The 15,684-nt window shown below is 45.0% G+C and overlaps 1 protein-coding gene across 1 annotated transcript in view; it reads left to right on the top strand.

Moving 5' to 3' along the window:
* The window catches only part of Cadps (calcium-dependent secretion activator 1), a 721,673-nt gene that overhangs the window by 647,235 nt on the left and 58,754 nt on the right, over nt 1-15,684 (top strand). The window contains exon 30 of the mRNA XM_075882731.1: nt 13,350-13,495. Coding sequence (XP_075738846.1) covers nt 13,350-13,495 — 146 coding nt within the window. The remainder of the gene's footprint in view (nt 1-13,349; nt 13,496-15,684) is intronic.

The raw sequence follows: 15,684 nt of genomic DNA on the forward strand, positions 1-15,684 counted from the left end.
AGCAAGATTCATTTTTTTAGGGTTGGTTTTAATTTTATAAGCAACTCTTGATGGGAAACGCGATAGAATGGTTTTTTGAAATCAAGGACAATCAAGTCAATTTAACTATGGTTACCTAGAGCTCATGCGAGGTCATCAATTGTCGCAAGCAATTGCGTCATCGTTGAGAGCCCTTTCTGGAAACCGTGCTGCTGCGGGTTGATGATGTTATTAGCTTCAAAGAACGCCGAGATGTGTTTAAATATTATGTGTTCAAGTAATTTTGCACATGCACATAAGCACGAAATAGCCTTGCATGATGGCACTAGCGACTTGTTGTTGGATTTAAGTAAGTAGCCCCGCCGCAGTGGTCTAGTGGCTAAGGTACTCGGCTGCTGACCCGCAAGTCGCGGGATCGAATTCCGGCTGCGGCGGCTGCATTTCCGATAGAGGCAGAAATGTTGTAGGCCCGTGTGCTCAAGTTTAGATGCACGTTAAAGAACCCCAGGTGGTCGAAATTTCCGGAGCCCTCCACTACGGCGTCTCTCATAATCATATGGTGGTTTTGGGACGTTAAACCCCACATATCAATCAATCAAAGATTTAATCAAACTCTTGTTGTCATTGTACGTTGCGTCAGACCACTGCAATTGGGATCTTGTCCTTCCATATGTGACATTCAAGTACAACACTCGCACCCAAGCCACCACCGGATTGTCGCCATTCTGCGAAGGATAAGGTCATTGAAGTGTTGACTGTGCTCTTGCGAGGTAGTCGGCGATGTCATGCGATCAGTCACCTCGTTATGGGCACAACGCGTTGATGTCGAAGCCCCATAGACCCATCTGTTGCTACTGGCAACAGCGGTATGTGTGCCCGGCCTCGTCGCCATGGTAGCAGAGCGGGCGGTTGTCAGGTGCTTGCGAAACGTCAGTTTTCTTCGATGCACTGCGCTGACCCGCTGGTGAACAGTAGGGCCTCGGAGGTGGTGGTGGCGGCGGTGGTGTCTGGCGACGGAAATGCAACGGGGCGGCGTTTTGGCGTGGGCATGAAGGAAGGGCTTGACGGTGGGCTGCAGCAGCATAGCTCACGGCTTGTGGCTCAGGCTGTGCTGGTTCGGGTGTCCGGAAAAATTGCTGGACTCTCTGCCGTACAACGTTGGTGATCGGGTCGACGAAATGCTGTGAAGCTGGCAGCGATTTACGCAGCTCTTCCCATACGATCGCTCGTATCGTTTCGCGAAGGTTATCAGAGGCGAGAGCATGAAGAGCTGCGCTGTATTCCATCGTTAGCCAATTGTACTGGCGGGTTCGCATTTCCAGCGTGTTCTCGATAGATTTTGCTTCCAACAGGAATTTCTGGATGGTCATCGGGGGGTTTGGAATCAGTCCAGCGAAGAGTTCTTGCTTGACCCCTCGCATGAAAAAACGAACTTTTTTCTCCTCGAGCATGTCGGGGTCAGAGTGGTGGAAAAGTTGCGTAATTTTTTTGCATTATTACATTTTACAGATTATTACATTTTCATTCGAGAGTCACACACTCATTTCCAGCAACGTCGTGGCTCCTACCTTGCAGGCAATGCTCCTGAACGTATCCAAGAATACCCCGCAGAAGAGATCCCATGTTTGAAGGGCAGACTCCCCATTCTCGAACCAGGTCCTAGCCGCATCCTTCAAATAAAAGTAGCTTCTCTTCTGTGATCCAGCTGTTCAGGACGGCAACCCGGTCATAGGTCTTTGGCCAGGTCTCTGGATCTTCAAATCATGACCCACCGAAAATTGGTGGTTCCTTTGGCCGCTGCATCACGATCGCGGGCTGTGGCGCAGCAGTTGTCATCAATGCCGCGGTCGATATCATGGTCTTGGTCTTCCGAGTCTTGTCCGGTAAAACCCTATACTCCGGCGACAGACCTTGTTGCCTGCTGCTAACTCGCTGCTTGTTGCTGGGGTCGGTGTATTCTTCGCGGCATGGGCTGGGTTCACAACTTGATAGGGATGTCTGGTACATGGAAGAAACAGCACCTCCACCAGATGTCACGGGGTCGTGACTTGGATGAATAGAGCACACTGCGAGTCAAACAATAAACTTTATTTGGGCGAACCTGTGCCCAGTGAATGGAAAGTCAGATCACAGTAGCAGTCTTACACTGATAGCGGCGTACAGAGCGTCGGCCGTCGATTGGTAGTGATAAGCAGCGAAGCGTCTCGACATGTATATTCTTGCCATCGAATATTCTAGCCTTATTGCTAGTGGCAATGTAAGTTCTCAAGTAATCTGTGACGCTCCCGAAGTGGCCGTAATCTTGACAAAACGTTCTACTAAAGCCTCGAACCTTCTCGAATATCGTTAGCACATTTTGGGCTGAACGTAGTGAAACGGGGGGCTAATAAAATTTGAGGAAAGTAACATGGCGATAGTATACATCAGGAGGTCACATAGACAAGAGACTGCATATGGATCTTCTGTACAAAGGCGAATAGGGTAGCATAACATTCCAAGGCAACAATAGCGAAATATAATAGTCAAGCGGAAAATACACTGGTGATTACGTAAAATAGCATGGTTTTAACATATAACTGAAGAAGTTGCAATAAAGTAATTTAAAGAGCAAGCATACAACTGTTACAAAATGGGAAACGATTCGAAATCCAACTAAAAAGTATGTGAAGATAGGTAAACCCGACAGTTCGGAACCGACTTGGTTCCTTCTTCAGGGGGGACTGGGGCTACGTGGCAGCGGCATCTTCAGAGCACTCGTGGGGTGGTTAATGACCCTGTCTTTCTCTTTCATCCCGTTTCGCCGAGGAGCGAGGTCCATGTGTGTTTACCGGGGAAAGGGTTCCGAGAGAACGATTGATATTCTGGGCCGTTCGCTGTATATGCCATAACTTGAGCAGTAACCTTCTCCTCCAGTTAGTCTTACTTTCAAGAATGGCCATTGCCAGTGCAACGACTATTCTTGAAATGCAATGACTTGATTGATTTGATTTATTTGTAGGGTTTAACGTCCCAAAGCCACGATATGATTATGAGAGACGCCGTAGTGGAGGGCTTCGGAAATTTCGACCACCTGGGGTTCTTTAACGTGCATTTAAACTTGAGCACACGGGCCTACAACATTTCCGCCTCTATGTAAAATGTAGCCGCCGCAGCCGGGATTCGATCCCTCGACCTGCGGGTCAGCAGCCGCGTCCCTTAGCCACTAGACCATTGCGGTGGGGATGAAACGCGACTATCACTGGTAAACTACCTCATCAAGCCCCTGGAACTGTCTTCAAACTATTCTCGTTGTGGCCAAGAAATTCTCCAAGTGTCCAGACTGAAGCAATGCAACGACCCACCCGTGTTTAGTTATCCAAAGGTCGCCAGGATGACCCCTTATTTCGCAGGGGATAATTGTAATGAATTTAAATGATGGACGCTCTGCTGTTGCAGAAGGCGACGATGATGATCCGTGGCTGTAGTTCCCACTCGCACATTCTCATCGCCAGTAGCCTGACCTGCTCGATAAAGCGCCTTTTGCTCAGGAACGTCTAAACTTTTCTTGATATACAACACCCCTATTTTAATGTGTGTGTGTGTGTGTGTGTGTGTGTATATATATATATACATATATATATATATATATATATATATATATATATATATATATATATATATATATATATATATTGTAGTGACAATTAGGGGCACAGCTAGAGCAACGACGAAGATGGCGTTTGTTGTGGCTGAGGATCGTGCTGCTGCTGCTGCTGCTGCTGCTGCTGCTAAAACAACTGGCTGCTGTCTCGCTGCTGTTTGGCCCATTAAACGGGTGCCTTACCTGGCCATCTAGAAGCATTCTTACATTTGGTGGAGAGTGCTGCTTTCCTCAGCCTGGATCTTCGTTTTCAGACTCTACCTCAAGCCCTCGCCTCACCAATGCCTGATGACATGACCCAGCCACCTGCAGTCCTAATCTCATCTGTTACCAGTACCAAAACGCCATGACAGCGAGATCCGGTGATTTTTAACGGGAGCGATGACCAAGATGCTGAAGGCTGGTTGTTCCAGTATGAAGTGGTAAGCACTCACAATAAGTGGGAGGACCCAGACAAGCTCAGCTACCTTAATTTCTGTCTCGCGGGTGTGGCACAGCTATGGTTTAACAACCATAAAGCTAAAGTTTCCTCTTGGTCAACCTTTAACACGCGCTTTGCGGAAGTCTTCGGTTGACTCGCTGTTCGCAAGCTCTGCGTAGTAGTGCACAGCGCTCTGGTGAAACCTTCACCTCATATATGGAAAATGTTATGGACTTCTGCCGTCGCATCGATCTCGACATGTTCGGTACTGACAAAATACGGCACATCATGAAAGGTATCGAGGGCGACAATGCTTGTTGCGAAAAAACCCCGAATTGTCATCACTGTCAGAGTTACGACGAGCTTCGGAGAGAGCGCATTTCTACATGACTTCCAAACCTTGACACGACCACCACATCTGCGTTAATCATTGGCACTGTTACCTCTGAACAATGCACGGCAATGCAGCAAATCCAGCAGTTCCTCCGAGAAGAAGTGGCGCGCCAATTGTCTTTTGTGCCGGATGTTCCAACCAGTGTGCACACGCTGACCCCAACGCTCCACTAGGCAATTGAAGAGCAAATTTCTGACGCTCTGCCTCCCACATACAATCCTTCACCTATCTCTGCACCTGTACGCTGAGGCCGCAAGACGATCATTGCCGTCGCTACCACCCGTCACGGATCCTGCTCAACAGCCCCATCCCCTCTAGACAGTGAGTCTGCCTATCCATCCACACCCACCTCCTTTTTGCCGCTCAACACCACCGTCGACTAACCCTTGGCACACACCGGACAACAGGCCACCTTGCTACTTCTGACATCTCCCCGGCCACGTAGAATGCTACTGCCATCATCGTGATTACAACGCAAGCGCTGGTGAGGCGAGTTACAGCTCCTATCGTCCCGAGCCACCACAGTCATCTTCGTTACCCCAATCGTCGGATCAGTCGCCGCCACGTCGACGTGGCTTCGACAGGAATCAGTCGCCTTGACCACGATGCCGCTTTGTTTCTCCGATGCTTCTTTGATCGTCACCCGCCCCAGCGGAAAACTGACCGTCGCAGTTCTCGAGGCAAGAGCTGCGCACATACCAAAAACTTCAAGGCCTCCATTTTTTCTGCTATTAAAATAACTGTGCATATTGATGGTGTACCTGCGCAAGCACTCGTTGATACTGGTACTGCCGTATTCATGCTCAATGGTGAACTTTGTCGCAGATTGAAGAAGCTTACGCTGCTGCTTTCCAACGTCTCTCTCCACACGGCAACTGCACATCACAACCAACCTTCCGTAGTGTGCACAGCTTGACTGGTAATCTAGAATATTTTGTATGCAGTTGAATTCATTGTGTTTTTTCCATGTTTACACGACGTCATTTTGGTCTGGCACTTTCTTTACGCTCATCATGCCATCGTTCACTGTGTGTGTGCCAAACTAAAGTTGTCAACGATGTGTGAACTGTCCCTGTGTGAAAAGCCGATGTCTGACAGACCCCCTTTTCAGTCGTTATCATCTCGAGTCGTCGTAACTGCAGACTCTCGCATTTCTTCTCTATCTTGTCTTTTTGTGCCACTCTCCAGGGATGATGTGCCCTCTGTCGATGCCCTCTTTATCCTCTTCGACACCTTCAGCTCTCGCAAAAGCTTCCTTCTCCCATTTGCAGTTGTCACCATAGAAACTCGTTTGGCTCCATCTACATAACGAACTCGCTTCTTTGCCCAGCCACCTTACTTCATGGCGATGTCATTGGTCACCTTAGGGCATTGATTCTGTTTCTTTTAGTCACTTACCTGATGGCTTGCCATCATCTCACGTAAACACCATTACTCCTGCTACCTCTCCCACTTCATCTCCTGAGGCATTTTTTTTATCAATTGACCCTGAACTTTCAGCTGCTCAGCATACCCAGCTCCTGGTTCTACTCGATCGCTTCAATATAACCATAGCCAACCTTCTTTGGGTCGCACGTCTGCCATCGTTCACCACATCCACATCGGTAGTTCACCTTCGCGCCAGCGCTCATATCAAGCTTCTCATGCTGAAGGCCGTGTCAATGATGCTCAGGTGAACGATATGCTTCAGCCTGGCATGACAAATTGAACCAAGTTGAGACAAGTTGAACCACGTGACGGCGAATATAAAGACTGTGGTGAAACAAGCTCAAGATATCTTTTTCTACTTTTCATACAAGGCTCAAAGATCGGCCTAAAGAATTTCGGAGTGTTATCAAAATCAATAAAAAACACGAGATAACTATACCTTCTTTGTTACACGATGGTATTGTTCACGATAGCCACCCTAAGACGAAGTGCTTTAACTCACTTTTGGCTTAGTGTTAGTCTGCTGTGACACCAGGGATGACAAGCTAGTATCCCGCTATGATAAATTATGCCCAGTATGAATGTATGACATCATTTTTTTCCAGCATGGAATTGAATTTCTACTAAATGATTTAGATAGGGCAGCAGGATCCCAGGACTTGTTGCCACAACTGCTTTCCTTATGCGCTATCAATCTCTAGGTACTCGTGTATTTTATTAAAAAAATCTATTGATGAAGGTGTATTGCCCAATGATTGGAAAATGGCAAACGTAGTTCCGTTGCACAAGTCAGGTCCTCGCAACAACATTCAATATTGCAGACCAATTTCACTCACTAGTGTTGTGTGTAAATTATTTGAACATGTCCTGTTCACTAGCAATATGACCCACCTAATTGCGCACTCATTACTGATCCCCCATGGTTTCCGTAGCGGTCACTCTCGTGTGACTTAACAAAACAGGTACACAAAATATCAAGCGCCCTTGATAAGGGACTGGTAGTAGACGCGGTCTTCATATATTTCAAGAAAGCTTTTGATTTCATGTCCCACTCCTGGTTGATTGAAAAATTAGAATGGTATAACATAGACACATCAGTTATTACTTGAATCAAACATTACCTAAGTGCACATAGTCAGAGGGTTATTGTTAACAACACAAGCTCTCACGAGGTTGGAGTGACATCTGGAGTTGTGCAAGGTTATGTTCTTGGCCCTTTGTTGTTTTTAAATTTTTAAATGATATCAGTGATGGTCTCTCGTCTTCTGTGCGATTATTCGCAGATGATTGCATGTTGTACATAATAACCCATGGTACAAGTGATTGTGCTTCATTCATTGCAAGACAATTTGAACAGGTTATTTAATTGGTGCGATGTTTGGAAAATGTGCATAAATTATGATAACATGGTAAAGATGTTAGTTACAAGAAAGCAGATGACTAACAAGTTTAATTATTACCTAAATGGCAACCACATAACGTCAGTGAGAGAATTTAAGTATTTAGGAGTATTCTTAACAGAAACTTTATCTTGGCCTTGTCATATTCGATACGCAATTGCTAAAGCCTGTAAAATGTTTGGCTTCCTGTGTAGGTACGCAAGACACTTTCCGATAGAATCAAAACAACAACTGTATCAAATGAACGACTGGCCTATAATCGAGTATGCTTGCACAGCTCGGATCTGTGGTTAAAACAGGACATCAAGGCACTAGAAAGGGTATAATATTTAGCTGTAAGGTTTGTTCTCAATCATTATAGATTGATATTTCACATATTTCTTGCGAAAGAGAGTTTAGAGTGGTAAACTTTGGAAATGTAGAGGAAAAATTCAAGATTAAAAATGTTTTATAGCATATTTCATTCCAAAACAAGTATAGATAGAAATAAGTACATATTTCAACCACATTACATCTCAACAGGAGTTGACCATTCTGACAAAGTTAGAGAATACAAGTGCAGAACTGAGTCATTTAAAAACACATTTTTCCCCCACACAATTTCTCAATAGAATCATCTTACTAATGATGTTGCCATCATCACCTCTAACTCTGCCTTCTACTCTTTGTTATAATGTTATGTGCACTTTAGTTTTGTTGTCATTAATTTTTGAGTGTGGAGTCCAATGCCTCATACATTATTATCTTTTTTTTCTGTTGTGTTACAAAACCTGTAATTATGTATTTATTATCAATTATGTATTGTGTGACCCCCCTCTGTAATGCTTTTTGGCGCTGAGGTTACTCTGATAAATAAATAAATACAACCCTCAAATAGCCCTTCAGCTTCTCTGGTTGTACTAGTGAAAAAAAAAAGGACGGCAGCATCAGATTTCGTGTTGATTGTAGGCGTCTTAATAAGATCACGCAAGATAACGTTTATCCGCTGCCCAGAATCATTGACGCCCTCGATCACCTGCAAGGAGCAGAGTTCTTTTCTTCTTTAGACCTTCGATCGGGCTATTGGTAGGTCCCTATGAATGAAGCCAGCCGTTCAAAGACTACATTTGTAATGCCTGATGAATTGTATGAGTTCAACGTGATGCCGTTTGGCCTTTGTAATGCACCTGCCAACTTCGAACATCTCATAAACGACAACCCCAGATGCTTTAAATGGAACACATGCTTATGCTATTTGGATGGCGTCATGATTTTCTCGAACAACTTCGAATCCCACCTCAGCCGCCTCGCAAGCATCTTGACTTGTATTACGGATGCTGGACTGCAGCTGAGTTTGGAGAAATGCCACTTCACCACCCGCCAGCTTACCAACTTAGGGCATGTTGTTAGCAAGCATCGTGTCTGTCCTAATCCAGCCACGCTTCACGCTGTCACCGACTTTCCCAGGCTGGCTTCAATAAAATAACTTCAAAGCTTCATAGACCTATGTTCATATTTTTGCCGTTTTGTGCGCAATTTTGCCATCATAATTGCACCCCTGACACAGCTACTTGCCGACAACCAAGACATCACGGCGTGTTCCCCCGCACGTGACGGGCATTCGCTTCTTTACGCCATCTTCTGAGATCGCCATCTATTCTATGCTACTTTTATCCAGACGCTCCCGAAATCTATACGGACGCCAGTGGAGTAGGCCTCAGCACTATTCTTGCCCAGTGTAAATCTAGTTTTGATGAGTATGTAGTATCCTATGCAAGTCACACCCTCACTAAAGCAGAAAAGAGGTACTCAGTAACGGGAAAAGGATGTCTTGTCATCGTTTGGTCAATCAAAAAATTTCGACCTTGCATATATGGCCGCCCATTCGATGTCGTGACTGATCACCACGCATTGTGTTGTTTATCGACATTAAAAGATCCATCAGGTCACATTGTTTGCTGGGTGCTAATTCTTCAAGATTAGGACACTCGTGTAGTCTATCGGTTAGGCTGCAAGGATTCAGATGCTGACACTCTTTCTTCTTCGCCACTTCCCCGCAATTATGTTACAGCATCTGTTTCAAGCTGCGAATGTTCTTCACTTAAACATGCTGACATGTCCTCTTGAGCAACACCAGGATCTATGGATAGTGTCTCTCCTAGAGTACCTGTCTCAGACGTCTTCATGTACTGACAACTCTTCACTTCGACGGCTTGCCCACCATTTTACTATCCGTGATGGCCTTCTGTACCGGTCAAACTACTTATCTGATGGGCGCAAATGGTTGCTGGTAATTTTTTGCCACCTACATTTTGACATCTGTGCCTTTTTCCATGCAGATTCGCAATGCGTTCATGCTGATATAGTGAAGACCTATGCTTGCCTATGGATTCGATACTACTGGCGCAGAATGTACCGCTTTGTTTGGCGGTACGTCCGTTCATGTTCCTTGTGCCAATGCCAGAAGAGCTCCTCTCACACAACCACAGGGCCACTGCACCCACTGCCTTGTCCTTCTCGGCTTTTCGAGTGCATCAAAATCAACTTTTACGATCCCCTTGTGCACCAAACGGAAATCGCTGGGTCATCGTAGCCGTGGACCACCTTACGCACTACGCGGAAACTTCAGAACTTCCCGAGGCCACTGCTTGTAAAGTCGGCTTGTTTATTCTACGCAATCTCGTCCTTCGACGTGGTGCACTTCGCGAGCTTCTCAGTGACTTTGGGCATTCCTTCTTGTCTAAAGCTGTAAAAGCCCTCTTGCACGAATGCAACATCGGGCATCGAAAAACGACGCATATCGTCCCCAAACCTATAGGATGACCGAGCGATTTAATCGCACGCTACGTGATAAGCTCTCCATGTATGTTACCGATGACCACACGAATTGGGACCGCATACTGCTATTCATCACTTACACTTAGACCAGCGCCATTCAATCTACAACTAGATTCTCCCCGTTTTTCCTTTTTTACGTGTCGGGAACTTCCCTCGTTCCTGGACATTATCCTTCTGTACCGCCCAGACCCGTCAGAATCGATGACTTTAGCCGAAGCCCCCACTTCTGCCGAAGAATGTCAGCAGCTCGCACGTTCACTTACCACGCACAATCAGGCTCGCCAGAAGCACACTCATGACTGACACTCATTCCGTTCGTCATACGCCCCTGGAAAAATTGTGTGGCTTCGCGTGCCATTGTCTGCCCCAGCTTTTCCTAAAAGTTTACACCCAAGTATGACGGTCCATACCGGGCCCTGTGCCAAACATCACCAGTCAACTACATTGTTGAACCCATTCAGCCAACTACAGATCAAAGGTGCCGCGGGCGCTAAACTGTGCACATCCACTGTTTGAAACCTCATTACGAGCCACCAGTCCTGCCTGTGTCATAGGTCGCAGGGATGGCTCGTTTTCTACCGGGGAGTCTTTGTAGTGATAAATACGGGCACACCTAGAGCAACGACAAAGACGACATTTGTTGTGGCTGAGGCTCGTGCTGCTGCTGCTGCTGCTGCTAAATTGACTGGCTGCTGTCTTGCTGCTGCTCGGCATATTAAACGGTTTTCTTACCGGGGTGTCTAAAGGTATTCTTAGAATATATATATATATATATATATATATATATATATATATATATATAAAAATAAAAGGGAAAGAAGTGTATACCTATGGGCTCGTTTTTCCGTGTTTTGGCACAATATTAATGAGATCTAACAGACAGTAATGCCAAGGAATGTATAGGGGAAGTTATCAGAACAAATGGAATGTAAATAAGAAGAAAGAAAAGTGGGTGAAAAAATAACCAGCCGTCAGCAGGAATCGAACCTACGACCTTCAAATAACGCGTTCGATGCTCTAACCACTGAGCTATCACAGCGGCCTTCCCTCCATTCATTTTTTTTTGGGGTAATATGTGAATTTAGAAGTAGGAGTGTCAGTCAGCGCCATCTATAAGCCAAGCGGCGAGTGTTAAACACACTTTTATGCGCATGTGTGGCGTCACGTAGTACGTAAACTTATTACGAGCGGGCAGCTGACCAATAGTCCCTCATATACAACCTAATGACACCAAGTCTGCTAGTACGAGACCCTCGTTAATGAATAAGGGAAAGAAGTGTATACCTAAGGGCTCGTTTTTCCGTGTTTTGACACAATATTAATGAGATCTAACAGACAGTAACGCCAAGGAATGTATAGGGGAAGTTATTAGAACAAATGGAATGTAAATAAGAAGAAAGAAAAGTGGGTGAAAAAATAACCAGCCGTCAGCAGGAATCGAATCTATGACCTTCGAATAACGCGTTCGATACTCTAACCACTGAGCTATCACAGCGGCCTTCCCTCCATCCACTTTTATTTTCTTTTTATTTACATTCCATTTGTTTCAATAACTTCCCGTATACATTCCTTGGCATTACTGTCTGTTAGATCTCATTAATATTGTGTCAAAACACGGAAAAATGAGCCCTTAGGTATAAACTTCTTTCCCTTAATCATTAACGAGGGACTATTGGTCAGCTGCCCGCTTGTAATAAGTTCGCGTGCTACGTGACGCCACACATGCGCATAAAAGGGTGTTTCACTCTCGCCGCTTGGCTTATAGATGGCGCTGACTCACACTCATACTTCTAAATTCTTATACAAACCGAAAAAAAGTGGATGGAGGGAAGGTTGCTGTGATAGCTCAGTGGTTAGAGCATCGAACGTGTTATTCGAAGGGTTTCGATTCCTGCTGACGGCTGGTTATTTTTTCACCCACTTTTCTTTCTTATTTACATTCCATTTGTTCTAATAACTTCCCCTATACATTCCTTGGCATTACTGTCTGTTAGATCTCATTATATATATACATCTATATATATATATATATATATATATGCGTGCTTGTGTGTGTGTGTGACAAGCAGGCAAATGAAAAGGTTAGAATTTAACAAAAAACAAAACCCGTACTTCGAAAACTAAATGTTTCACCTGGCTCTTGTGCCCAAGTACGCAGGCATTGTTGGGCGCATAGCTATCATAAGACAGGGCATCCAAAAAAAGTGGGTATTGCCTGCTTAGAGCTACGAAGTTCATTTTATAATGATTACTACACTAGAGTCATTTAAATGAGCACATATAACGTGCCCTTTACAATCGTTGACTTCGTTGTCTGTTTGTTTTAGTAGGCTTTCCTGGTGGAGACGTGTGTCCAGCCCTGCATAATTGTTCCTCTTTATTATCGGTTATTTGGTTTAGGTGTCTGCGTTGTGCTTTTTCGTTTATTGAAACAAGTCATGTCATGTATATCGTACACGACTTTGTCAACTTCAATTGATGAAGGGCGTTTGTTTAAGTGCGTAGCACTTTAGGAGCCCGTCCATTCGTAGATATCATGTGGCCTGATCTCGTTTAAAGTCAAATGCCTGAAACATTGCTAATGATGCTCAAAATTATCTTAAAATCAACAAAAAAGGTCCAAAGTAAAGCAAATAAGTGAAGTAGTGAAGAAGCGATTGCAATAAGTAACTTCAAATGGCTAAAACTTCACCACCTCGCGAAGTATGATTGCTCTTCCCAAGGGAAAAGATTCGCTGGACCGCAACTTAACCGCACCGCAACGAGCACTAAGTCGATAAAGTGCAACAAAAAGTCTGTCTTACACAGAGTTTGTGAATTTCTGTGCAGAGATAAAACTCACATAAAACATTGACCTCATCTACAGTTTTGTGAATGGATCAAAGGGAAACGTAGCGGTGGAGCTGCATTTAACGGAGAATTTATAATATCAACAATTGCTGAGTTTGAATGTCCTGAAAGCATGGCATGATTATGAGAGCTGCCGTAGTAGAAAGCTCCGGAAATTTCCAACAGTTTGAGTTCTTTAGTATGCACCCTAATCAATGTAAACGGACCCCAAGCATTTTTGTCTGCATCAAAAATGCCACGCCGCAGCGGAAATTCGATGCTGGGGCCGACGGGCCAGCAGTTGAGCACAGCGCAGGATTTAGAACTCCACCAATCAATACCCAAGAAGTTTTTAATATGAGCACAACCTAAAGAAAAGGCTAGCAGTGTTGTGCAGGACGAGTAATCTGGTTAATCGGTTGATTTGTGTATTTTCCACAGAAGCTGTACTCTGATTTCGAGCTACAAGGCATTGAGGAGGAGAAACTCAACTCGAAGGTGTACCAAACTGTCTGCAGTCGACTGCAGTTAGAGGAAGCAGCTGCCTCAGTATCGGATGCCAATAGCCGTGAGAAGGATGACTCAGAGTAAGTGAAATTTACAAAATAATTATTTTCACAGTGCAGACCTCTGTATTTGTGCTTGGGCTCTCATAATTACCTGGTAAGCCAAACATGCCAGAATAATATGTAACAACGAAAACATGCTAGATGTTCCACGTAGAAAAGGCACAGCACTCGTGTGTGTTTTGTTTTCTATGTGGGGTGTCTTGTGTACTTGCACTGTTAAATTTAATTCTAGAATATGTATGCACCAATTAGGCCCATACGACGTTTTATTAGAACACATCTGGCTTTGCCTACAATGTCTTATTCTGTAGTATTACTGAATGCGTAGAGACAATGTGCATTTACAAAATGTGCATAACACATGGAACTTCACTGCCAAAAGCTGCATGGCAAATGCAGGCTGGTTATATAGGAAATGCGTAAATTTCGCCTCGCTTGCAGCTGTGCCGGACTTCCTGACTCTGTGATTGCTTGAAAATACACGTCTGCTGTCTTTGGTCTTGTATGGCGAAGGATTCACTTCATTGAGATATATATAAAATTTTTTAGCCCTAGTACACTCGCCACACTGTCACGAACTTATCTCAGGAGCGCTTGCATTGGATAGAATTGAGAGAGTCAGAAGACAGGCATGGCAAAAACACACTTTATGAACCAAAGGATAAAAGGCAAAAAATTAAAAGCAAAAACAAAATCAACCCTTGCAGACTTAAAATTACCCCAATAACAGCACAAGCAAAACTGTCTGCAAACCAGTCTAAATTCATTGTTAGCCCTAGCCACTGCTCCTAATCTAATATGGCGTCTCAACAATCGAGCGATCTTACAGTTCACGTCGGCTTCTCTTTGTTACTGTGTCGAGGTTTGTCAAGCACGTCGTTGACTTTGTCCTCAACCTCCTACTGTTGCCGTCGGTTGGTCACGTCGAACGAGCCGCTCATTGCCGTGGCCAGTGTCCCAGACTTTGTCGCCTTCTTTGGCCCCGCTAGGCTAGGCTTAGCCTCTTCATGGGCTTCTTTGAAGGCAAGTCCGCTCTGCTGACTGGTATGGGCTGTTGCCGTCCTGCCGCAAAGTGGGAGAGCTGCAAGTCGACCAGTAACTGCTGTGCAAGGGTGCAGCAAGTCCGGGCAGCCTCACTCTAAAACTCCGAGGTCGACAGCCAGTCCCCGGGCCTCTCGCGCTGACACCCCTCAGAACCAGGTGGCTATACTGCTTCCGTCATGGTAGCGATGCTCGTTTTCCATGTCTTTGCAGCTCGGGGTCCCAACGCACACTGTCAGCTCATCGTCTGAGATTTTTGCTCCCGGTTTGGGTCGCGTGCCACAAGCCTTTTTCTGACCAATCTCTTGTGTTTACGTGGCTGGTGCACGTGCTCTCTGGTGACTCTTTTCTCCCTGTGCACCTTCGCCGCGCTTCCAGATTCAGCATGTGCCTCATGCCTCTCCTTTACTCATGACACATGCACTTTTTCTGTAACTGCGTACTTCCCCCAATGCACCTGTGAGATGGTCTCAAATTTATGGACTTGATGCTGGGCGTTATTCATTCGTGGGACAGTAAACACATCCTTTGTGGTGATTTTGTTTGGGGAACGGTAATCGACGCTGGGTTACATCTTTCGCAGTGAAATAGCTTGAACTAAACAACAGACCGGATGAGAAGGAACACAGGGTGCACCAACGGGAAGTTTATTTACTATTTACGCAGATTAAATACAGTCGACTCCTCTTAAATGGAACTCGAAGGGGATTCATAAAACTGTTTCATTTATCACAAGTTTCATTTAAGCAAAGTACACTTATTTAGTGAACCAAGACCTTTATTCAAATTGCACAAACCTCACCTTACTTATGAGGATGAGTAGGAGAAAAAAAGGAGTGAAGAGTGGTTTGTTTGGCAAGCTTGAGTTGTTTTTTACAAGGTATGCATTCATGCCTGACAAACTCGCTAGAATTTCTGGACAACCTTCATGCTCAAAATAGCGCTGCAAAACCTCACCAGCCTATTTAGCTGATCGGTCTGGTGGCACCACTGCACTGGCAGTATTGTCATCACATTCATCACTGAAGGGTTGATCCTCATCATGTACTTCGGCAATCATTTCCTCGACAGTCTCTTCACGACAGGTGTGAATATTTTCATCAATTGATTTGTAGTCCTGCAGCGTGAAAGGGGCAGAGGGTACGACTTGACTGAATACTGTCTCA

This window comes from Rhipicephalus microplus, unplaced genomic scaffold, assembly GCF_043290135.1.
Source record: "Rhipicephalus microplus isolate Deutch F79 unplaced genomic scaffold, USDA_Rmic scaffold_13, whole genome shotgun sequence".
In the NCBI taxonomy this organism is placed as follows: Eukaryota; Metazoa; Arthropoda; class Arachnida; order Ixodida; family Ixodidae; genus Rhipicephalus; species Rhipicephalus microplus.